The sequence below is a fragment of the Perognathus longimembris genome, chromosome 22 (assembly GCF_023159225.1).
Source record: "Perognathus longimembris pacificus isolate PPM17 chromosome 22, ASM2315922v1, whole genome shotgun sequence".
Classification (NCBI taxonomy): Eukaryota; Metazoa; Chordata; class Mammalia; order Rodentia; family Heteromyidae; genus Perognathus; species Perognathus longimembris.
This window is the reverse complement of record NC_063182.1, coordinates 1,450,247-1,474,982: the sequence shown is the minus strand read 5'-3', so window position 1 is coordinate 1,474,982 and position 24,736 is coordinate 1,450,247. Positions and strand designations below refer to the sequence as shown.

The following is a 24,736-nucleotide window of genomic DNA, read 5'->3' as shown; positions in this document are numbered from 1 at the left end:
GCTCCCAAGCTTCTAGGACTTAAAAAGCTTGCGCTGGTGTCCTAAAGTCAGATACTATTTGCAGAGTGTCTGACAATAACCGCATAACCATTGGTTCTTTCCATACTTTGTCTTTCCTGCTTGGTTTTGGAGCACAGATAACATTTAGTTTATGAATGAGTAGGAAGTGGACAGAAAAAGCCGTGTGTGTGCGTGTGCGTGTGTGCGTGTGTGTGTGCGTGTGTGTGCGCGTGTGTGCGTGCGTGTGCGCGTGTGTGTGCGTGTGTGTGTGCGTGTGTGTGTGCGTGTGTGTGTGCGTGTGTGTGTGCGCCTGTGTGTGTTGGGACTGGAGTCACGCTCTTGCTTAGTTTGCTCCGGGCTGACACTCTTCCACTTGAGCCATGCTTCCACTTCTTGTTTTCCGGTACTTAGCTGGAGATTTTTCTGCCAAAGGTGGCTTTGAACCGTGGTTTCCCTTCTCAGCCTCCTGAGTGCTGGTGGGTGGCCCAGCGCCCTTCCGTGGCACCTGAGGAGAAGCGGGGTGGCTCCCCTTTTGACACTTGTCCTTGACCTCTGTAGACGCGTGGGACGTGGGCAGGGGAGAGCGTTCCTGTTCTGCAGACGGAGACGGGAAGGTCTGCCGGGGCTGACGGAATGCGGATAGGTCTCCAGGGGTTTGTCTTCACCCCAAGTCCACCGTCCTCGATTCTCAGCCGTACCCCCGTGCAAAGGCAGTTGTGTGCCAGGGTCCGGAGTACTTCAAGAGAAGAGTGTGGTGAGAGAGAACGGGGAGGGGGGTGACATCGTCCTCATTACCTGACTCGCGAGACGGGAACCCCTCTGTAACCCCTTTATAACAAGAACCACAAGAAATGAGTGGGCGGGGAAAGAGCCAGAGAGAAGGCCTGCCATCTGCAGCGCCTCAAGCCAGTGTTCATTTTATTTTTGGGGGGCCCTTAAAGACCAAAGGGTGTGGGCCATGGTCTCACGGTGGCTTAGGGGCAGTGCGGTGGGGGAGCAGGGCGTACCTGGGGTGCCGTGGACTGCCCCTTGGCTGCGTGGGCTCGCGATGGAGGGGTTCTCGGCGATGCTCTCGGGCCTTCCGTGGGTCCCGAGGTGCGTCCTCCTCGGGGAGGCCTTTTCTGGCCCTCCCAGACACCCCACTGTCCACCCCAGGGCCAGCCACGTGGCCCTGGAACGTGACTCCTCAGGGCAGTCTGTGAGCATGAGCTCCTTGGCTGCCTCCTAACTTGGGGCGCCCGTAGCACCCCTCAGTTGTAGACCAGGCCCAGAACCTGCTTTTGCCTCCCCCTCCTCCTCCTTTTCCAGTTGTTAATATTATGGTAAAATACATATAGTACAAAATTTACCATCTTAGATATTTCTTAGTGCTATTAAATATATTCATAATGTGGTGCTCAATGACCACCATCAGTCTTAAGAGCTATTTTAATCTTTTTTTTTCCCGTCAGGGCCAGGTTTTGAACTCAGGGGCCTTGTGCTTCCTTCATTTGCTCACTTGAGCCGTGCCTGTAGCCTGGCGTTCGTTTCTGGTCAGTTTGGAGATGGAATCTTCCAGACTCCTCTGTCCAGGCTGGCTTTGAAGCACGACCATATGGATCTCAGCTGTCTGAGTCTCTGGGATTGCAGGTGGGAGCCACCGTTGCCTAGCAGTTTTCTTTTAACAGAGCAGTGCTGGGGTTTGAACTCAGAGGCGTGTGCGTGCCAGACAGGCACTCTACCAGCCCTCCATAACGCTTTCCTTTTTTTTTTTTGTCTAGGACTGGGACTCCAACTTGGTATCTGATGATTTTGCTTATTGCTTGGCACTGCTCTACCAGTCCCACACCTCCAACCCCTGGGGTTCTTCCTCCCCTACCCCCTAACTCTTTTCATCTTAGAAAAATTTAGGTTTGTTCCCTCAGTCCCTCTCCCAATCTTGTCCATTCTCCTTTCTGTCTGTGATTGACTATATTAAGTAGAATCATACAGTATTTGCGCTCTTCCCCCCCCCCCCCGCCCCCCCTCCTCTCCCCTCTCCCCCCCTGCCCTGTTAGTACTGGGACTTGAACTCAGAGCCTCACACTCTCTTGTTTGGCTCGTTTGCTCCCAGCTAGCCCTCTACCATTTGAGACACTGCCTCCGCTTTTGGCTTTTGCTTGGTTCGTTGGCGGTCAGAATTGCATAGGTTTGTACGCCTGGATTGACTTCAAACCTCCATCCTTAAGTTTTAGCCTCCTGAGTAGCTACAATTACAGCTATGAGTCACTAGCACTGGCTGTCTTTTTTTATTATTATTTTTAAACGGACTTGTTTCACTTAGGATACTGTCCTTAAAGTTCATCCACGAGGCAGCATGTCTCAGAATTTGTTTCCTTTTTAAGGCAGAATAATATTTTGTTGTAGGCCTCTCCCCATGTTTTGTTTCTCACTTCACTGGATGATGGGTTCTTGGGCTGTTTCCACAGTTTCGCTGCTATGAGTTATGGTGTCATGAGCCTGGTTATGAAGAGACCTACTTTGAGACTTTCAGATATATGCAGAAATAGAACTGCTGGATCCTGTGGCAGTTGTGTTTTTAGGTTTCAAGGCACAACGTACCTTTTTCCTACAGTAGCGGCACAAGTTTACATTCCCACCAGAGGAGCCAAAGGCTACTAGTTTTCCCACAAGCTAGCCAACACGTGTTAGTTTTGGTTTTTGATAGCAGCCACTCAAATGGCTATCTTACTGTCGTTTTGGTTTGCATTTCCCTCTTGATTAAGTATCTTTTCATGTGCATATCTTTCATTTTTATTTTTCACTTGCATATCTTCCTTGAAGAAATAAGCCATTAAACCTTTTGACCATTTAGAACCAGGTTGTTTGGGATTTTGCTACTGTTGATTCTGCTTTTTGTTTGTTTTGTTTTGTTTTTCCAGTCCTGGGGCTTGAACTCAGGGCCTGGGCGCTGTCCCTGAGGGCTTGAACTCAGGGCCTGGGCGCTGTCCCTGAGGGCTTGAACTCAGGGCCTGGGCGCTGTCCCTGAGGGCTTGAACTCAGGGCTGGGCGCTGTCCCTGAGGGCTTGAACTCAGGGTTGGGCGCTGTCCCTGAGCTCTTCAGCTCAAGACGCACTCTTACCACTTTGAGCCACAGCGCCACTTCCCGTTTTCTAGTGGTGATTTCAATGTAAGAGTCTTGAGGACTTTACTTGTACTACCCAGGCTGGCTTTGAACTGCCATCCTCAGATCTCAGCCTTATAAGTAAGAGCCCCCTGTGCCCGGTCTTTGTGTGTATTCTTGGTAGCAATCCTTATTAGTCACTGATTTGCAAGTATATTCTCCTGTTTGATGGGTTGCCCTTTTACTCTATCTACAGTGTCTTTTGGTTCGTAAAACTTTAAATTTTTCTTGAAGTGCCTTCGGCGTCATACCCGAGAAGTCCCGGCTAAGCCACAGTGTCGCAAAGCTGTTGTCTCTGTTTGCTCTGGAGCGTGCCGTAGTTTTAGGACTCTGGCCCACTTTGCGTTCCCCTCTGAGTGTGATCTGGGGCATTTCTGAATGTAGTTGAGCGAGGCAGCTGTTTGCAGCTCTGAAGCTGTACCCTTGGCCCCCGTGCTGAGCTCATTCAACTCTGCCCCCCATAGTTCCTTTGTTGACCAAGCTACCCAGAGAGCCCCCCCCCCCGCACCCCAGGTGCCAAGCAGGCTAGAATGACCAATGCCCTGCCCCAGCAGTCATGCCCCAGTGCCCCAATGACCTTCGGCCACTTTCTCCCCGGACCTGCCCCGCAGGGTCCCGGGCACCAGCCCTCTCTGGTACTTGCTCTTTGCCCTAGTGGCTGAGGGAGAGGCCGCCTGGCTCCCATGTGCAGGTCCACCCCCCAGCAGGAATGTGGTAACAGCCCCCCCCCGGCCCGTTCTCCCGCTTCCCTGGGGGCTGTGCGGTTGGCTGTGGGCCAGGCACTGTAGCCAGAGCCCCTGGAGAACCCACAGGTCTTGGGTTCAGGCCAGAGTCGACTTAGCGTGGTAGTTAGATGAGTCACTGAAGCCGCGGGAAGCAGGTAGGCGACGGGTGAGGAGGAAGGCAAGAGACGCCAGGCACTGGTAGCTCACGCCTTTAATCCAGGACAGGGAGCGAGGTTTCTCTCACATCCGTAATCCCGGCTCATCCTACAGAGGAGCCACTGCCACGCAGAACAAGAAGGCCGAGGTCTGAGGCTGGAGGTTCCAAGGCAGTCCAGACAGACAGGAAAGACTGTGAGGTGCATTTCTCCCCAAAGCTGGAAGTGGGACTGTGGCTCTCCTGGAGCAAGAAAGCTAAGGGACAGCACCCAGGCCCAGAGTTCAAGACCCAGTACCAGCACCCAAACAAACAAACAAACAAAACAAGACAAAAAAACCCCAAAAAACCTTTTACTCCAGAAGACCAAAACCCTCCTTGCTCAGATAACCTGTCAGAGTGGTAAGAGTGTCAGGGGAGGCATGCCAGCTTGGGGCGGTCCCCGCTAGTTCCTGCTGGTCCGCTGGGGTTCCAGGCCTGGAGGGTCAGTGAGAAACTGACCAGAACTGGCTGAGAACGGAGCTCTGGGCTGGGCGAGGTCGGAGCCCGTCGTTGAGCAGCTCAGTTACTTAGTGGGGCCTCACTGTGCTTCTTTGTAAGAAGGGATGACAGTATGTATCTCAGTGGATGATTGGGAAGACAGGCAGAAACAACGTCTGAAGGGCTTAGCATGTGTCTGGAAGTTGTTACTACCTTGAATAATCACATTTACCAGTGACTGAATGAATGGGCTGATGAAAGCTTGGTGAAGGAAACCAGTAGACTCCAATTATTACACAAGTGTGGACAATTATTTAATACCTTCCTTCTTTTCTCGTGTGTGTGTGTGTCCATCAGTACTGGGATTTGAACTCGGGGTCTGGGCACTGTCCCTTAGCCTTTTCTGCTCATCGTTGGCCCTCTACCGTTTGAGCCACAGCTGTACTTTGGCTTTTTGGTCTCACAGACTTTCTTGACCAGGTTGGCTTTGAACTGTGATCCTTGGATCTCAGTTACCTGAGGTGCTAGGGTGACCGGCAGGAGCCACCAGTGTGCAGCCCTCTTTCTTTTCCTTCCTCTGTGGCAGGCGGTCCCTTCCTCCGTATGGAAAGCTGGGGTTACAGGCGGGGCACCGCTCCCGCGCAGACGGTGTGGAGGGAGGCGAGGACGAAGGCGCTGAGCTGTTTGGAGGACTCCCGTGACAGTAGGCAGGATGGACCGAGTGTCCGTGGGAATCGGGACGCCGAGGTGGACGCGGACTTCCCAGGCTCCACGGGGGAGGCATGAGTGTCGTCCGCTGTGGTCTGCACGGCTCGTGCCCACGCCGTCGGCGTGCAGCGGAAGCCATCTGGAGATTTGCCCGAGGACCGACAGGAAGGCTGGGCCGAGAGGGCTCACGGAGCCCTCACCCGGGAGAACGGCGACCTCCGTCCTGGCCGCCACCCACCGGCACCTCCGTCGACGTAAAGAAGAGGGTCCTGAGCCCCATGGTCACGGTAGCTCCTCTGTTAGATTCGGGGGGCCGTCGCCCCGCCTCCTCAGTTCACACGCGGGGATCAAAGTCCAGGCACGTGGAAGTGAATTACCCCGCCCCCCCCCAAAGGGTCACTGTTTCAGGGACTCCAGTGAGAGGGATGTGTGACGTCTGGCACCCACGTCTGCCTGGCGGAGAAGGGGTGCTTTCTGAAAGGGGCCTCTCAGCCAGCCCTTCTTGCCTGGGTCTTGTCCAGACTCAGTTCTCAGATTATCTTGAATTCGTATTGGAGCAATGATTCCCTGTCTTTTTGAAGTTACAACATCGCACCATTGTGTGATTGTGTAACAGTTGCAAGTGTGAAACTCCTCCGGAAAAGTATAACTTCCATTGTTTTTTTTTTTCTGTAGCTGTCAATGAAGGAAGAGAAAAGCTTGTGTAGCGAATGTGGCAGCTGGTAGGAGATTACAGCCCGCAGAGCGGGAACATTGTGTCTGGGAGTCTGGAGGGACGCCTGCGATGTCTCTTTTTAATGGGTGACCTTGGATACATCTTGGCCTCTTTCTGGGCCCGAGTTCTCCCATTGCCGCCATCTGATAGCTAGTTCTTCGTCTTCCAGGACTGGGGTTGTTGTAGAGTCACAAGCTTTGGATTACTGCGAGTACTGCAAGAAGATGACCCCCCTCCCGGCCTCCTCCTCCCCACCCCCCCCCCCCGCGCACACACAGGGGAGCAGGGGCAGACTCCCGTCTTGGGAAGATGCTGTGCTTTTGTCTTTCCCCACCGCCCGCGACTCCCCCGGATTGCGCACCCCCTTTCCCTGGCAACAGGTGCTGACTTCTGTTTGAACTGCAAGTTGGGAGAAACTTGTCATGGGATCATGTGTCTCGAAGGAGTGGGCTGGAAAGAGAAGGCAGAGGAGGAACTCCAGGCAAGAGAATCCCCAGCTCCAGCCTCCCCGGTGAATCATGGAACACTGGATAAGTCACTAATGGGGGTGGCACGATTGGGTGAAAATTGGGAACTGTGAGCCAAATTTTTTTTTTAGGAACAAGTAATTCAAAATCCGCCACTAACAGATCGCATATATAAATTGCTGTCTTCCCACAGTACTAATTTGCCCACTTGGATATATTTTTTAAGCCTCTAAAGCCTCCATCTCTGTTTAATTGAGATGTTCCAATGGGGGAAGGGAGCGACTGGAGGGTCTCTGAGCCTCCCGGGGTCCTGCGGCCCCGGCGGCGGGGCCGTCGGGGCTGGGGACGTCGGGGCTGGGGACGGCCTGGGCTCCCGGGCCCCGTGTCCTTCATACGCAGCTGCTGCCCACTCAGCGGTGAGGTCGGTAATTATTTAAGGAAAGGTCACATCAAGTGGAAAAAGAGTGACCGCACTTCCCATCCTCGGGGGCCCAAGGCAATCCAACACCAGGGACACCCAGCTCGCCCTGGCCCTGCCAGCCACGGGGTGTGCAGCCCGTGGATGAGGCGCTGGGGCTGGTGGGCGGGCGGGCGGGCGGGCGAGCGGCCCCGGGCGGGCGTGGGCCTGGGCGGTGGGCTCTGCCTGTGCTCAGGGAATCGGGAGCATGGGCGAGCGTCAACCGTTCTGCCAGGCGGAAGGCAAGCCAAAGATGATGAACTGGAAAACTGACAGTTTGGGGCTGGGGATGTGGCTTCGCGGTAGAGAGCTCGCCTAGCAGGCACAAAGCCCTGGGTTCCATTCCTCAGCACCACAGACACAGAAAAGGTCAGAAGGGGCGCTGTGGCTCAAGTGGCAGAGTGCTGGCCTTGAGCAGAAAGCAGCTCAGGAACAGTGCCCAGGCCCCGAGTTCAAACCCCAGGACTGCCAAAACCAAACCAAACCAAAACCACAAAAAACAAAAAACACTTAAAGTTTGCCAAAACTCAGGTATTTGTGTAATTGTGCCATTGTTTGTTAGGTGCTCTGGCAAGATCAACTTTTTGCCGTAGATCCATTTTGTCTAATTATCTTTGTCTTTTTTTTTTTTTTTTGGTATTGGGATTGAACCCAGGACATTGTACTTGCTTGGCAAGCACTTTGCCACTGAGCGACATCCCAGCCCAATCCATTTTGTTTACCATATTCATTTTTATTTTATTTTATTTATTTATTGGCAATATACCATATGACATGTGCATGTATTGAAGTTAGCATTTATTCTTTATCTGTTTATTTACTTACCTTTTTTTTTTTTTTTTTTTTGTCGGTCATGGGGCTTGAACTCTGGGCCTGGGCGCTGTCCCTGAGCTCTTTAGCTCAAGGCTAGAGCTCTACCCCTTGAGCCACAGCGCCACTTCTCAGGGACTTTTCTGCCTGGGCTGGCTTTGAACCTTGCTTTCTCAGATCTCAGCCTCCTGAGTAGCTAGGATTAGAGGTGAGCCACCAGCACCTGGTTCACCTATTTATTGATGATACTACTGGGGCTTGAACTCAGGGCTTAGGCACTACCCCTTAGCTTTTTCCTCAAGGCTGGCATTCCACCACTCAAAATTAACATGTTTTAAAGTGGCATTAGGAACATTTCTAAGGTTGGGGACATGGCTCAAGTGACAGATCACCTGCCCAATGAGCATGAGGCCCTGGGTTCAAGTCCCAATCTCTGAAGAAGAAAGAAAGTTAGGCTCTTGTTGGAGAAAATGATAGTATCCCTAACCAGCAATTTCTTTTCCCAAGGAAACAGCCACTCTTAGCCATTTGGTGTTTCAATGTCTTTTTCTGGTTTTATGATCATTACTTTTCTTTTCATATAATTGTTTAGTTTTAGTTTTTGGTTCTGAGGGTTGAACCAATGGCCTCAAACATCCTAGGTTACCAGTAGGGCTTAAAAAAAGATAAAAGAGGGGCTGGGGATATAGCCTAGTGGCAAGAGTGCCTGCCTCGGATACACGAGGCCCTAGGTTCGATTCCCCAGCACCACATATACAGAAAACGGCCAGAAGCGGCGCTGTGGCTCAGGTGGCAGAGTGCTAGCCTTGAGCGGGAAGAAGCCAGGGACAGTGCTCAGGCCCTGAGTCCAAGGCCCAGGACTGGCCAAAAAAAAAAAAAAAAAGATAAAAGAGTAGTGTTGGAGCCTGGCTCCCCTCCTAGACGCGCTTTCTCCCCGAGTGCTCTGGTCCCTTTTCCCTGGCTCATTTGGGGGCTGCTTTGGGCTGTGATCCCGAGAGGGCAAGTTCCAGATTGTGGACACAGGCTAATAACTCTTGCCCGTTCTGTGGCCTCCTGAGCCCATCTCCTCCTTCCTCAGGTGGGGAAGATCCCCGCATGGCTGTGAGAATGGACCACAACAGGCCCGGACACATTCCAGGGCCGGGTCCTGATGGGAGACAGGGCCACTTTGCCAGCCTGGGTACACCACAGCCGCTGTCTGTGGTGATTCAGATAATGCCGTACTGAAGAATCCGTGTCCGATCGCCTCCCAGTCCCACTGACCGGAAGCCATCCTTCCTCCATTGTCCAGTCACCTCCCAGTCCTGCTGACCGGTAGCCATCCTTCCTCCAGTGTCCGGTCACCTCCCAGTCCCGCTGACCGGTAGCCATCCTTCCTCCAGTGTCCAGTCACCTCCCAGTCCCACTGACCGGTAGCCATCCTTCCTCCAGTGTCCAGTCACCTCCCAGTCCTGCTGACCAGTAGCCATCCTTCCTCCAGTATCCAGTCACCTCCCAGTCCTGCTGACCGGTAGCCATCCTTCCTCCAGTATCCTATCATCCCAGTCCTGCTGACCAGTAGCCATCTTTCCTCCAGTGTCCAGTCACCTCCCAGTCCCGCTGACCGTAGCCATAGCCATTCTTCCTCTCACCCCCACCCCCCTGAGCTTCAGTTTTCAGTCCGTACTACACGCCCTCCATCTGTACCTAACATGTATTCACTAAGGCATACAGACCCTGAGAAACACCATTGGTGGTAGGGAAGGCATCTAAGCCCAGGCTTCCTGATTTAGCATCTGTTACTCAGAGGGCTGTCTGAAGTGTTAACCGATCTCGTGTGTGATTCAGGCTGCAGCTGGAGGGGACCCAAGGGGAAGAGCTTGGTGAAGGTCATGAGGGGAAGGACCCCTCCCTCCAAACACCAGCTAGTCTTCATACTGGTTTCAGCCCACACCAAGGTTCTGCTGCAGGAAAGGAACAAACAGACTTGCTTTTGTATTTGTTTTGAAAATATAATCAAGTTCCTGGTTTAGAAAGTATAAAAGGTGTAAACGGAAGTCATTCCTTCTGCTCCTGTCCTGGTATTCCATCCCCAGAGCCGTTCTGTATCAATTCTAAGATTCTTTTTCATAGACAGCTGTGTAGCCAGTAGACAGTAGACAGGTGCTCTGACTTCTCACCTCCATTACGAACAAACAACAAACAATACAAACAGCAGCAAACTAAGAACATTGTTGTACAACTTGCTTTTATTTTTGCAAGTATTGGGGTTTGAACTCAGGGCCTCCCTCTTGCTCGATAGGCAGTCTACCTTCGTCTCTGCACCCCTGAAATTTGCTCCCTTTCCCCCTCAGAGGGGAATAGCCGGGTTCAAGGTGGTATGCCTTTAACATTTTGAACATTGCTACATTCTCCACAAACGTCTACCAGTTTATGTCCCCACAGAAGTGGATGAGACGCAATTGTTTACTCACACCTGCACCAACACATTATGTTATTAAACCTTTTTGATCTTTGTCAGTCTGGTGTCTCCTGGGAGTTTTAATTTGCAGTCTTTCTCACACGGTTACAATTCACTTGTGTTTTCTTGCCTGTGGAATTGTTGATTTTTTTTCTCACTCATTTCTTGTGGGTGACTTTGGTTTTCCCTGGACTCATCTCTTCCTCTGGCAGCTTGGTTGGGCCAGAGTTGGGGTCTTCGCCCCGTCTTTGCCACCTACCCCATGTGTGTGACTAAGCCACTTAAACTCTCTGAGTCATCCCAGTTTCCTAGTCTGTAAACAGTGTGCTCCTACAGCAGCGGGCTTGTCGGATTGGATGAAATAACCCATGTAAAAGTGCTGTGATAAACTGCACGAAGCTGTCCTACATAGCACAATCTCACATTAAAATTTACTTGTTTGCACATGAGCGATGAGGTTTCGAGCGGACTCATCTTGTGAAGCCGGCAGTCAGACTGGGCCCAGAGAAGAAAGGTCCTTCCGGGGCCACAAGTCAGAGACCAACCAGGTCTGCCAGGCAGCGGGTCCTGGCGGGTGCTGGTCTAGTGAGGGTCGTGGACATTTGCAGTGTCTCTCAGAGTGTCTAGGTTTGGGAGTGAATGTCCTTCCCTTCCTTTTCCTTTTCCTGCCTGCCAGCACCCAGGCTCCGCGGGCCCTCGGTGGGACACGGTGGCCGTCCCTGGGGGTCACTCAGGCTCCGCGGGCCCTCGGTGGGACACGGTGGCCGTCCCTGGGGAGGGGGGCACCCAGGCTCCGCAGGCCCTCGGTGGGTCACGGTGGCCGTCCCTGGGGGTCACTCAGGCTCCGCGGGCCCTCGGTGGGACACGGTGGCCGTCCCTGGGGAGGGGGGCACCCAGGCTCCGCAGGCCCTCGGTGGGACACGGTGGCCGTCCCTGGGGGTCACTCAGGCTCCGCGGGCCCTCGGTGGGACACGGTGGCCGTCCCTGGGGAGGGGGGCACCCAGGCTCCGCAGGCCCTCGGTGGGTCACGGTGGCCGTCCCTGGGGAGGGGGGGCACCCAGGCTCCACGGGCCCTCGGTGGGTCACGGTGGCCGTCCCTGGGGGTCACCCAGGCTCCGCGGGCCCTCGGTGGGTCACGGTGGCCGTCCCTGGGGGTCACTCAGACTCCGCGGGCCCTCGGTGGGACACGGTGGCCGTCCCTGGGGGTCACTCAGGCTCCGCAGGCCCTCGGTGGGACACGGTGGCCGTCCCTGGGGGTCACTCAGGCTCCGCAGGCCCTCGGTGGGACACGGTGGCCGTCCCTGGGGGGGGGCACCCAGGCTCCGCAGGCCCTCGGTGGGTCACGGTGGCCGTCCCTGGGGGTCACTCAGGCTCCGCAGGCCCTCGGTGGGACACGGTGGCCGTCCCTGGGGGTCACCCAGGCTCCGCGGGCCCTCGGTGGGTCACGGTGGCCGTCCCTGGGGGTCACTCAGGCTCCGCAGGCCCTCGGTGGGACACGGTGGCTGTCCCTGGGGGTCACTCAGGCTCCGCGGGCCCTCGGTGGGACACGGTGGCCGTCCCTGGGGAGGGGGGCACCCAGGCTCCGCAGGCCCTCGGTGGGACACGGTGGCTGTCCCTGGGGGTCACTCAGGCTCCGCGGGCCCTCGGTGGGACACGGTGGCCGTCCCTGGGGAGGGGGGCACCCAGGCTCCGCAGGCCCTCGGTGGGACACGGTGGCTGTCCCTGGGGGTCACTCAGGCTCCGCAGGCCCTCGGTGGGACACGGTGGCCGTCCTTGGGGAGGGGGGCACCCAGGCTCCGCAGGCCCTCGGTGGGTCACGGTGGCCGTCCCTGGGGGTCACTCAGGCTCCGCGGGCCCTCGGTGGGTCACGGTGGCCGTCCCTGGGGAGGGGGGCACCCAGGCTCCGCAGGCCCTCGGTGGGACACGGTGGCTGTCCCTGGGGGTCACCCAGGCTCCGCAGGCCCTCGGTGGGACACGGTGGCCGTCCTTGGGGAGGGGGGCACCCAGGCTCCGCAGGCCCTCGGTGGGTCACGGTGGCCGTCCCTGGGGGTCACTCAGGCTCCGCAGGCCCTCGGTGGGACACGGTGGCCGTCCCTGGGGGTCACTCAGGCTCCGCGGGCCCTCGGTGGGACACGGTGGCCGTCCCTGGGGGTCACTCAGGCTCCGCAGGCCCTCGGTGGGTCACGGTGGCCGTCCCTGGGGAGGGGGGCACCCAGGCTCCGCAGGCCCTCGGTGGGTCACGGTGGCCGTCCCTGGGGAGGGGGTCACCCAGGCTCCGCAGGCCCTCGGTGGGTCACGGTGGCCGTCCCTGGGGGTCACTCAGGCTCCGCGGGCCCTCGGTGGGTCACGGTGGCCGTCCCTGGGGAGGGGGGCACCCAGGCTCCGCAGGCCCTCGGTGGGACACGGTGGCCGTCCCTGGGGGTCACTCAGGCTCCGCAGGCCCTCGGTGGGACACGGTGGCCGTCCCTGGGGGTCACTCAGGCTCCGCAGGCCCTCGGTGGGTCACGGTGGCCGTCCCTGGGGAGGGGGGGCACCCAGGCTCCACGGGCCCTCGGTGGGTCACGGTGGCCGTCCCTGGGGAGTGGGGGCACCCAGGCTCCGCAGGCCCTCGGTGGGACACGGTGGCTGTCCCTGGGGGTCACTCAGGCTCCGCAGGCCCTCGGTGGGACACGGTGGCCGTCCCTGGGGGTCACTCAGGCTCCGCAGCCACCGGGAGGAGCACCACGTGGCCACAGTGCACAGCCCGTCTGTGTGGCCCATCGTGGCCGCTTGGTAGCTGGTGACACGGTTAGTGCTTGACTTTGCAGGAGGCCTGGCGATCATACAAGCATGCAACACCCCCACCCCGTACAACACCCCCACCCCATACAACACCCCCACCCCGTACAACACCCCCACCCCGGTTGTATGATTTGGGTCTGTTACCTCACTACTCTGAGAGTCGCGTGTGAAGAACCAGTGGGTTTTGTTACGGTTTTTACTACGTAGGAGGTACTTAGCACATTGTATGATTTATCTGGGCACCCTCCCTGAGTGTTTTTACTCAAGGCTAGCACTCTGGCGCTTGAGCCGTCGCTCAGCCCTGACTCCCCCTTCCCCTTTTGGTGGTTAATTGGACATAGGAATCAGGCACTTTCCTGCTCAGGTTGTTTTTGCACCACGGTCTTCAGATCTCAGCCTCCTGAGTAGCTAGGATTGCAGGCGTGAGTCACCAGCAGCTGGCAATAAATGCTGTATTTAAAAAAATATGCTGCCTTGATTTAGCTGGTGAGGGTTTGGCAGAAAGGCAGGGTCACTGGCCTTAGGGGCCAACACCTTGTCTGTTCTGATACACAGAGTCCAGCCTGGAACTATATAGCATCTATGTGTCCTGGGGGTTTTTCTTGCCATGGGCAAGATTGGGTAGCTCCTGCGAGGGGAAGCATCATCCTTTTTGTGTAACCATAGGAAACTTAGCCTGCCTCCCGTCCACCAGCAGTTCCTTGATTGGGCTACATGTAACCCTGTTGGTGACTGGATCTGGCTTCTGGGCTGGGGTTTTCCTGATTATTGATGTTCGACCAAGAGAAGCTCCCTTCTGATCCAAACCATGGCTGTGCACCACCTGGGGATACAGCAGTTTGGAGTCTGGCTGGGCTAACCCTGCCCGCTACTCACTTTGTTGGAGATCAGAATTCATTCATTCATTCATCCACCTTGAGCTGACAGAGAGTCCGAAAATACCTAAGAGGTTTTCGTTAGTGGCAGAGGTAACAGGAAGGGATGGGGGGCTGCACTTTTCCTGGAAAGGAGGTCACCATGCCTCTCAAAGGTGACACTCATGCCAAAGGCTGGGAAATGAGAATGGAAACCACCTTCTGGGGCAAAGTGGTTGAGACACCAAGAAGCAAGGGTAAAGGACTTGGGCTTTGGCACTTGCCATTTTCCACAGAGGCCTGTCAACCATGTTAGTCAGGGTTCACCCCCCCCACTGGTTGTGTGGATTTGGGTCTGTTACTTCACTACTCAGAGTCCTGTGTGAAGAACCAGTGGGGTTTGTTACAGAGGTTTTACTACTCAAGACCACAGAACGTTAGTTCACTGGCATACGGAGCAGGCGATGTGCTGCTAGTGTATATAGGACCGCGCAGGTCGGGCCTGGGAGGTGGGCGGATAAATGCACTTCAGGCCTTGGCTGGAGCTACAGAGTTTATTTGAAATGAGTAAATCTCCCACGGCACCTGCGAGGTTGCAGAAGGGAGGCTTCCTGAATTCAGAGTGGCCCCAGCAGGCCATCCTGATGGATGAAGGCGTCCTCGCCGGCCCTCTGTCCGATGGTGTCAGCATCCGCAGTGACCGCGGACGCAAAGTCAATTTCCACTCTTGGGGCTGCGATTTAACGCCTGGCTGCTTGGGGAGCCGCGGAGAGTGAAGGTCAGAGAGGCTAATTGGGTTGCTTAATAAAAAGGAGGCTTTGCGGCCGGAATAGCTGGGTCTCAGACGGGGCGTCCGTGCAGAGGAAGCGGCGCAGCTGGACCCAGAGGCCCAGCCGGGAGCAGGGAGGGGGACTGCCGGCCACGGAGCCAGGAAGGATGGACCAGCGAGGCCCTCGGAGGCCGAGGGAGAGGCGCCGCCCTGGGGGAAGGGTCCCTGAAATCCCCAGGCCGGGTCCTTGAAGAAGACCAGCCGGGCGGATGGGTGTGTTTTGTGGCTTGGTTTAATCTCTTCCACTGGAAACGTGAGCAGTGATTGCCCTTTTGTGCGTCTCCTGTGATCTCATGACCCTTGCCCTCCCCCAGCCCTATCTGTGGTAGTGCTGGCTGGTTCCGGGGACAGGCCTGTGATACCGCGATGGTCATGTGGACGTAGGGTCGAAAGTCACTCAGCCAACTTGGGGGTGGGGCCTGCCATTCACGTAAGTCCAGCCACTCCCTTGGAGGTCGGAATTCATTCACTCATCCACCTACTCAGTTCATTTCATTTGCCTATTCAATGTCGTTGGGTCATTCATTTAACAAACACAGTGTGTCACGGTCGGTGCGGGGCTCTCTGTGGGGGGGGGGCGGACGGTCCCCTCTAAGTGAGAACTTAGGGTCTCCTGGGGAGAGACACACAGGCGAGCGTGAGGACTGTACCATCGCTGAGGCTGGTGTGGACATGCCTTCCAGGACGCATCCTGAGACCCGCCCGGCAGATCAGAACTGCCCCGCCACCTCCGTGCAAGGCGCCTGGCAGGAGTCCTCTCGGGGACAGCGGGGACAGCAGTGGGCGCTTGGCAGGTGCCTTTGAGGAGTCAGCCACCACAGGGCTCCCACGGCGTGTGTGAGGCCTTCTTCCTTCCAGGCTCCTCCAAGTCTTTCATCTCTGCTGTGGGGTTGGATCCTGTTTTGCTTTTAATTCAGCAGCAAATATTTAATAGTTATACATTGTTCATGTCCTAAAACTATTACTTTTATATATTCACATTTCCCATGGTTTGTGCCTTTCCCTGCTTTTATTTCTGAACTTTTTAAAATGAAACTTAGCAATTTTATGACAAAGGAACAGGATGTTTGTGGAAGAAAATTAAAGGAGGACAGATAAACCCTCCCAAAGGAAATAAAACGCACCTGTCAGTGACCACAAAGGAACATTTCTTTCTTTTCAGTGTTTCTTCTTACGAATCTTAGCGCGTGGCTGGGCGCTGGTGGCCCCCATCTACAATCCCAGCTACTCGGGAGGCTGAGACCTGAGGATCCAGGTTCGAAGGCACCCTGGGCAGAAAAGTCCATGAGACTCTACTTCCAATGAACTAGCAAAACAAACAAAGAAAGCCTTAAAATGGTGAACTTCATTGATCCTAGCAAAGTGGGATTGTCAATCAGCAGCTTGAGGTTGTATTGTGGGTAGTCTGCCCTCCTCTAGTGAGCTTCTTTTTTTCCTGCCTTAGAGGAGGAATTGGCTAGGGTTTGCCCTAGGAGGGGGAAATGGGTGGAGCGGGGGTGGGGGAGGTGGGGGGCGTGGGGGGGAAGTTAGCCTGGTGCCTGGAGATGAGGGAGGGAGGCGGAGGAAGTGCTGCCATTTCCTATTTGGCAGCCAAAGCCAGAGGCTGGGGGTTAAGTCACCTGCAGAATTGCGGGGGGGGGGGGGGGGGCTTCCCGAAGCCATGTGGACAGCTGCGAGGCCTGGAGTCGGGGAGGAGCCTTGGCCACCAAGGGTCCCCCCGGGCCCGAGACCACCCACACCTGCCTGGCTCCTGAGGCTTCCAGGGGCCGCGCGGTGCTCCGCCGTGCCGTGCCCGGCTGCGTGCCCAAGCCGGGCAGCTTGCTAGCCGCGCAGCTGCGATCTGAACACCGTCCGCTCCCACCTCGTCTTCCTGGGTGGAGTCGAGTCTCCATTGGCAACAGGAGCTGGGTGGCCGGGCTAGGAGACGTGGCCCTCACGGCCTGGGAGGCGCTCTGCGCCAGGCCAGCGCAGCCAGACTGGCCACGGTTCATTCTGTCAGCGCGAGCCGCGGTGAGCGCTGCGCACCTGGCCATGGCTGGGAGCCCGCTGGTCACCACGGACGGGCAAGCCCCGCGGACACCACGCCAGCGGGCCACAGACGGGCGAGCCCCGCGGACACCACGCCAGCGGGCCACGGACGAGCAAGCCCCGCGGACACCACGCCAGCGGGCCACGGACGGGCAAGCCCCGCGGACACCACGCCAGCGGGCCACGGACGGGCGAGCCCCGCGGACACCACGCCAGCGGGCCACGGACGGGCAAGCCCCGCGGACACCACGCCAGCGGGCCACGGACGGGCAAGCCCCGCGGACACCACGCCAGCGGGCCACGGACGGGCAAGCCCCGCGGACACCACGCCAGCGGGCCACGGACGGGCGAGCCCCACGGACACCACGCCAGCGGGCCACGGATGGGCAAGCCCCGCGGACACCACGCCAGCGGGCCACGGACGGGCAAGCCCCGTGGACAGACACCAGTGGGCCACGGACGGGCAAGCCCCACGGACACCACGCCAGCGGGCCACGGACGGGCAAGCCCCGCGGACACCACGCCAGCGGACCACAGACGGGCAAGCCCCGCAGACAGACACCACACCAGCAGACCACGGACGGGCAAGCCCCGCAGACAGACACCACACCAGCAGACCACGGACGGGCAAGGCCCCACGGACACCACACCAGCAGGACCTCGGTCCCACGTCCCATGGCTCCTGGGTGCGGCCGCCCCTGGGGTTGGGACTGGTCGCAATGTGGAGCAGCGCCCATTGGACTTGGAAGAGCTTTCGAGAAGAGCTCGTGGCGTTTAGGAAGCGCTTGTTTATCCTTAAAGGAAAGGTGAAGGCTTTGTGGGTCTGGAAGAGTAGATGGGTTTAATCCTGCTCATTCTGTTTTCTTTTTGGAGCTGTATTGAGGTTGAAGTAAAAGCAAACAAACAACGTTGTGGACACCAAAGGCTTAAAATACGCTTTTTTTGATGCTTGTATTGTGAAAGAGCACCAAGCCAATGAACATACCCACTCTCTGGGTGTTGAGAACAATTAAGCTTTCCTCTTAGAGTAAATTTCAAGTGTACACCATTGTTGGCCACAATTAAAGGGCTTCCTTTAGCTCTGGAACACATATTTCTTCTGCCTAACTGAAACTTTGTATCCCTTGATCCTGGCTCTTCCTGTCTCTCCCCCCCCCCCCGCCCCCCCCCCACTCCTGGTCTCCACCTTCTGCTCTTTGGGTATGTATCCAAAGAACATGAAATCACTTAAGGAAATACAGTAGCTACACACTCCTGAGGGCATTGCAGCACTAGTCACAATAGCCAAGATTCATAAATAGCCTTTGTGTTCACCAATGGATGAATAAAGGAAACGTGGTGCATATGCACAATGGAGTATTATTTGGCTGTGAAGAAGAACAAGCTCCTGTCGTTTGTAGGGAAATAGGTGGAACTAGAGGACAGGATGCTGAGTGGAATAGACCGGATGCAGTCAGAGGAACACTGCCTGATCTCACACGCGCCCAAACAGCCTGTTACACTCACTGGACACACTGCAGGTGCCCGTGATGGGGTTCACACTCAGGTCCTTTTCTCTCAAAGCTGGAGCTCTACCACTTGAGCCACCGCTTCCGTTTTGGTTTTTCTTTCTTCTGTTGGAGACGGAGACTTGAACTCAGTAGCTGACACTTTTGCGCACTGGCTGGTGCTCTACCACATGAGCCACACCTCCAACCCAAGGGTTGGTTGTTCTTTTTTTCTTCCTCTTTTTGTTTTCCCCATTCTGGTTTTGGCAGGTTCACTGGAGATGAGAGTCTCTTAATTTTTCTTCTTGGGCTAGATTTGGCTCTCCATCCTCACATTCAAGCTTGCTTCTTCAGTTGAGTGAATGACACCAAAGACTTGGCCTGCCTTCCCTCCCTTCCTTCCTTCCTTCCTCCCTCCCTCCCTTCCTCCTTCCCTCCCCCCTCCTCCTCCCCTCTCTCCCCTCCTCTCTCCCCTCCTTTATCCCCCCTTGGGGGATGCTGGTGGAGGTTGGGGTTCTGGCGGGGTGGGGGGAAGAGTGTTTTATCCCCCTTGGAGGATGCTGGTGGCGGTTGGGGTTCTGGGGGGGGGGGAAGAGTGTTTTATCCCCCTTGGAGGATGCTGGTGGAGGTTGGGGTTCTGGGGGGGGGGAAGAGTGTTTTATCCCCCTTGGAGGATGCTGGTGGCGGTTGGGGTTCTGGCGGGGTGGGGGGAGTGTTTTATCCCCCTTGGAGGATGCTGGTGGAGGTTGGGGTTCTGGCGGGGTGGGGGGAGTGTTTTATCCCCCTTGGAGGATGCTGGTGGCGGTTGGGGTTCTGGCGGGGTGGGGGGAGTGTTTTATCCCCCTTGGAGGATGCTGGTGGAGGTTGGGGTTCTGGGGGGGGAAGTGTTTTATCCCCCTTGGAGGATGCTGGTGGAGGTTGGGGTTCTGGGGGGGGGGAAGAGTGTTTTATCCCCCTTGGAGGATGCTGGTGGCGGTTGGGGTTCTGGTGGGGGGGGGGAGTGTTGGAAGCACTTTCTGGAGTGGAGTGCCGTTCCTCTCTGGGTGTGGCTATGTGGAATGCATCCCTCCAGAGTGCGGAAGCCTTCCGAGGCTGTGGCTTCAGGCCTTACTCTTATTATTATTTTTGGGGGTCGTAGCCTTCTGTTGGGAGATTCTGAAGATACTGTGAGTGCTCTTTATGTAGGAATGTAAAAGCAAAACACAACTGCGGGGTCTTAAAACCTGTAGGGACCTACGGCCAAGAGCTGTTTGTCTTCCTCTACTCTCCTTTATGGGAAGAGAAACCGGCTCTGCGGCCGGCCCTACACCTGACAGCATAGGTGAGGGCCTGGCCTGAGCCTGGAGGGCGTGGGAGGGGAGCGGCTAGGAATCTAGAGAATTCTACAGCTCCTGAGGCAGGGGCGGGCTGCGGGGAGGGGACCAGGGCTGTGGAAGCGGGGTCGGGCTGAAAGACCACGTGATGCTACTGTTTGAGGATGTTACCGAGGAGCAAAGCTAGGCTTAGCAAGGGCCGGTAGCTCGGCCGGGTCAGTGTGCACGTCTGGGGCCATTCAGCGTAGTTGGGGTGACGCTGCTTGGTGATTTGGGGTGGCAAGTGACTCAAGTTGTTTTACTTGAATAGCTAAGTGTTAATTTAAATGGCCCTAGGAGGAAATATAAGATAGTAATGTCTAACGTTTTGCTAAGGACAAGTCTAAGAGGAAAAAAATGAGTGGATTTAAAGACATATTTAGCCAGTCATCAGGTTCATGCCTGTAATTCTAGCTGCTCAGGAGGCTGAGATCTGAGGATTGCAGTTTAAAGCCACTCCAGACAGGAAAGTCCCTGAGAGTCTAACCTCCAATTTAAAATAAAGGCCAGAAGTAGTGTTAGCCGTGAGCAAAAGGAGCTCAGGGACAGCACCCAGGCCCAGAGTTCAAGCCCCAGGAATGACCAAAAAAAACAAAAAAGACTGGTACTCTACCACTTGAGCCACACTCGTGGATTTGTCTGCCTGGGCTGGCTTTGAACTGGAATCATCAGCTCTCAGCCTCCTGAATCGTGATGGAACTGTTTCCTTTGACACTCTGTTCTCCTGGATACCTTCGGCTCTTCCCTTCAGGGTGGGGGAATAAGCCTTCCCTCTCCGCTGATCCCTCCCCACAGTCCAAGGACCCGCCGTGTCATTCATTCTGCTCCGGGAGACGTCACTGTTTCCGTTAAGCATTGAACCGGAGTCGTATTAGCTTCCTGTGGCTGCTGTCACCAACCCTCTCACGCTGACTGGCTTCACCTTAGTTTACTGTGTGTCGTGTTGGAGGTCACAAGGCCCAAGCGGGGATCCGCCACGCGAAATGCAGGTGCTCGCGGCGCCGCCTTCCTTTCCGCAGGGTCTTGGGGAGAGTCCGGGTCCTCGCCCTTTCCTGCCCGCCGGGTTGCCTGCTTGCCGGGGCTCGTGGTCACGTGGCTCCGACCTACATCCCCGTTGGTATCCGGTCCCCTCCCCGCCCTTCCTGCCCTCCTCTTCTAAAGACTCACCGGATAATCCAGGAGAGCCTTCTTGTCCCCAGGTTCAAAGTCCCTTTCGCCTGGGAGACCAGAATAGGCAGGTCTTCAGAGGACTTGGCCTGATCCCCACAGCACCTTCAGCCCTGGGACGGTCTGGGCGTCGGGCTGTCTCCTGAGCGCCCCAACCTCCTTCCTGGGGGACCGCGGGAGCCTCCTGGCTTCCCATGGGGAGGGAAAGGCAAAGGTGTCACTTTGGTGGTAAAGCCTGTCTGCTGTCCAGTGCTGCCCATGTGCTTGTGTGTGTTGCGGGGCGGGGGGGCAGAGAGAGAGTTTTTCTTTCAAGGAACCACATTGCCCTTGTCCAGTAGCCCCCTGAAGTACAGAGAAATAGAGGATATCTCTTCCCTCACCGTCATCACGCACAAGCCCTGGGTTCGATTCCTGGCATTGACGTGTGCATGAAATAACAATAAATAAATCTGTTAATTAAAAAGACTCTGGGCGAAGACAGGGCGACCCAGCCAAGACATCAAGGTAGTTACTTGGTCTCGGGCAAGTAACCTGTCTTTGTTCAGTGGGGGTCGCGGGGCTTGGTGGTGTTGCGCAGGACCGAGAGGATAGTCTGATGGCACCGGGGTGTGGAGGGGCACACACACACACACACGCGTGTGCACACACGCACGTGCACGCCGCATGTGCCGTCGGGGCCGTCTCCCGTACCCTCCACCAGCAGCTCGGGGAGCCGCGCTGTTTGCGGGCCGCTCTGCAGGACTTGCGCCGCGAGCTTCTCGGGTGGGTGCCGCGTGCGGCGGGCGTGTTGCGAGCGTGCCCGGCAGGGGTGGGGGGCTCGGGGGAGACGGTGCTTGGGTGTCCTGCGTGTCACCGTTGTGCTGACGATGCAGTGCGGCCGGGTTCCGGCGCGGGCCGTGGTGGAGCAGAGTTGATGGATCGGGCCACGGTGGGCGGCCCGGCTGCTTCCTGCGTGTCTCCTGTAGGTTCTCAGGATGGCTTCCTCCGAGGCCGTGAGCCCCCCGGCCCTGTCCCGGGCATGCCCGTGACCTCGGCTCCGGTCTCGGGTGCGGTGGCGCTCGGGTGGGGCGGGGCTGGCACTTGCCGTGGGGCGGTGGGTGGGGCTGCTGTTCCGTGGGCGCGCCCCACGCCCGCGCCAAGGCGGGAGGGTGTCTGGGGTGGGGACGGCCACCCTGGCGGTGCCGGCGCTGGGGACGCGGCCTCGGAGCACGGTGGAAGACCGTGGGGCCCTCGCGCGTCCTCTCCCGTCCCGCGGGTGGAGAAGCCGGGGCGATGGACGGTGTGTCGTCGCCAGTAACGCCCACCCAGTCCCCTTACGTTTAAGTAACGGACTCAGGATGCGTGGGCATCCGCCAGGCGGGAAATCCGAGGTTTTATTCCAGGGTGGGGTTTATATAGCAGTAATGGCGGCAGAAGGGGGAGGGATTTGGAGTGGCTCGCTAGACGCTAGCGATAGGCTGATCTGAGCTGTCCATCCAAGAGTGGCCTCCTCGGACCTCCCCCACGGGCTAAGGTCCCATCCCACAGGACCGCCCTCCGGTTCTGCCCGTCGCCATCTGGGCGCACACGTGGTCTGAGGCGGGAGGCGGGGCTGGCTAGAGCCGGGAAAAGGCAGGCAGGGCTAGTGGGCAGGCGGCCCCTGCCAGGACCGCCTCCTAACGCCGCAGGCAGTGCCCCACAGAAGACGTCGTCCTGCCCCTGGGTTTGTCCGGACTTGGCATTTCTCGCTTTCCCCTTGGGACTTGCTGGCCACACAGGCTGCCGGTGGCGTGGAGGGCGGGTCACCGTGGTGGTGGGGGGGGGTGGAGGGTGGGTCACCGTGGTGGGGGGGTGGAGGGCGGGTCACCGTGGTGGGGGGTGAAGGGGGGGTCACCGTGGTGGGGGGTGGAGGGCGGGTCACCATGGTGGGGGGGGTGAAGGGCGGGTCACCGTGGTGGGGGGGTGGAGGGCGGGTCACCGTGGTGGTGGGGGGGGTGAAGGGGGGGTCACCGTGGTGGGGGGGTGGAGGGCGGGTCACCGTGGTGGGGGGTGTGGAGGGTGGGTCACCGTGGTGGGGGGTGGAGGGCGGGTCACCATGGTGGGGGGGTGGAGGGCGGGTCACCGTGGTGGGGGGGTGGAGGGCGGGTCACCGTGGTGGGGTCATGGGTGGCCCAGGACGCCTCCACACCAAACCTTTCCAAGAGCGAGCGGGGCAGCCGGTTGCCCCTGCCTTCCCGTCAGCCTCTGCGCCCGGGTGTCCTGTGTCCTGGGCTGTGGGGCTCTGCCAGCTGACTGTCCGTGGCCATTGCCCCCCGTGGGAGAGAGGCGGCCCGGCCCTGCGGGCTGGTGGGCAGGGAGGGGGCAAGGCGGCCTCCAGTCCCCGGGTGGCAGCCGCATCTGGCGTTGAGAGGTTGCCTCTTGACGTGACTGCTGGCCTCGGTCACCCTTCCAAGCCCGCCTCCTCCTCCAGGAAGCCTTCCCCGATCCCTTCCTCCGGCCGCCCGTTGGTGGTTCTGCTGGCCCCTGGTGTGGGGACCGCTCGCCCCTTGCCTGCCGTGTCTTTTGTCTCCCCAGGACTTTCTTCCTTCTTGGTGAATCAGAGTCTTTGAGCGGCCGCCGCCGTTTGCCAGCTTGCAGCATCTGGGCTTTCCTGGAGGGGGGCGGAGGGGGTGGAGACCGACGCCACTGCGTATCCGCGTGTCATTGCACAGGGGAGAGCATCCTGACTCTAGCAGGTGTGGTGGTGGAAGGCAGAGCCAGGGCGAAGGGCTGAGAAGAGCGGAGGACGGTCCCGGCTGGAACCGGAGGCCGGCGGGGGTGGGGGGTGGGGGGTGGGCAGGGCCAGGCCTTGGGGTTGGGGACCGCGTAGGAGCGGCTGCAGGATTGCCCGGGCCGGGATGGGGTCGGGGGGCTGCCGGCCCTGCTGCGCTTCCGTGTCGGGCCCCAGGTAGAGCCATTGGAGGGCGTGCTTGTCCTGGCTCTTCTCGGGGCTGACCTGACTGTCCTTCTGGGAGAGGCCACGAGGACGGGGCGTCCGGGCCCCAGGAGGAAGCGCAGGGGTGGCAGGAGAGGCGGACAGCAGCACTGAATGCCATCCTCCGTCTCCCCCTCTGGCCTCTTTACCTTCTTCCAAAGCCACCGAGCTGTCTGAGGCCAGTGCTGCCCCCTGGTGGTTCACCCCCACACACACCACGCACCCCGTCCCCGCCCCCTGCCTTCTTACTGCTTTGCTCTGGCCCTCCCTCCTCCCGTCCTCCTTTGCTTCCCCAGGACGTGGTTCTTTGAGGCCCTTTTTACACCCGCGGTGACTGTAGCGCGCGTCATAGAAAAAGTCTACCAAGGAGCCGCGCGCTGGGAGCAGAAAGGGCCTCGCCTCTCTTCTGTTGGCAGCCTGCGGATTGGCCACCAGCAAATCCCTTCTCTTCCCTGGGCCTTGATTTCCCCAGCTGTACCCCAAAAGGGTTTGCTCACGTGTGGCGTTGCCCGGAAGGGGAAACATTTTTTTTTTGTTGTGTGGGGGCTGTGATGTTTTGGGGATACTTGGCTTCCCAGGCTCTCCAGACCAGACAGACAGCGGCGGCCAACACTTGCCGAGAGCAAGTCCCCGGTCGCGGGCAGGACAAGGTCGCGCGAGGCCCCGGAACCGCGCACACAGGTGCGCGCCGCTCCGCGTGTCTTGTCTCGGCGGCCGTGCCTTGGCCACACGCTGCAGCTCCCAGGAGGGAGGCGGCGGCTTCCTTCCATCTTGCAGATGCCAGGCAGAGCCTGAGAAGGGGACCATGGCCCCCGAGCCGCTGGGTAAGGGCGGCCGTGTGGCTCATTGCACCTTCTCCCTAAGGAGCGCCTCAGGCTTTAGAGTATTCCCCGCTCTCTGGAACCCACATGCATGGGGGGGCGGGGGGAGCTTGCCAGGCCTACGGACTTCCACACGTGGAGTCTGCCTGCCTTTCAGATGGGGCCCAGAATCGCGGGTCTGCTAAGCTGCCCGTGACACCCCGTTCTCTCCGAAGCTCCCCTGTGGAGTAAGGCCCGGCGGGCGGGCTGTGGCCGCGGGGTGGGGTGGGGTGGGGGCGGGGGGGGGGGTGCTGCCGGCTCGGAGCCCGGAAGGGTGCTGGGAAATTCCTCTGTCCACCCACACGGGGCCGCCGCGCCGGGAGGGAG

The 24,736-nt window shown here is 58.0% G+C and overlaps 1 protein-coding gene and 1 long non-coding RNA gene across 2 annotated transcripts in view; one reads left to right on the top strand and one right to left on the bottom strand.

Annotated features, from left to right (window-relative positions):
- Window positions 1–24,736, top strand: part of Ppargc1b (PPARG coactivator 1 beta) — a 90,948-nt gene that overhangs the window by 11,902 nt on the left and 54,310 nt on the right. The window contains 1 exon segment of the mRNA XM_048331115.1: window positions 2,687–2,694. Coding sequence (XP_048187072.1) covers window positions 2,687–2,694 — 8 coding nt within the window.
- Window positions 1,308–20,056, bottom strand: LOC125339836. The gene is made up of 3 exons (XR_007208638.1): window positions 20,043–20,056; window positions 2,577–2,580; window positions 1,308–1,717 (listed from the first exon to the last, which is right to left on the bottom strand). It is a non-coding gene; the product is annotated as an uncharacterized LOC125339836 (long non-coding RNA).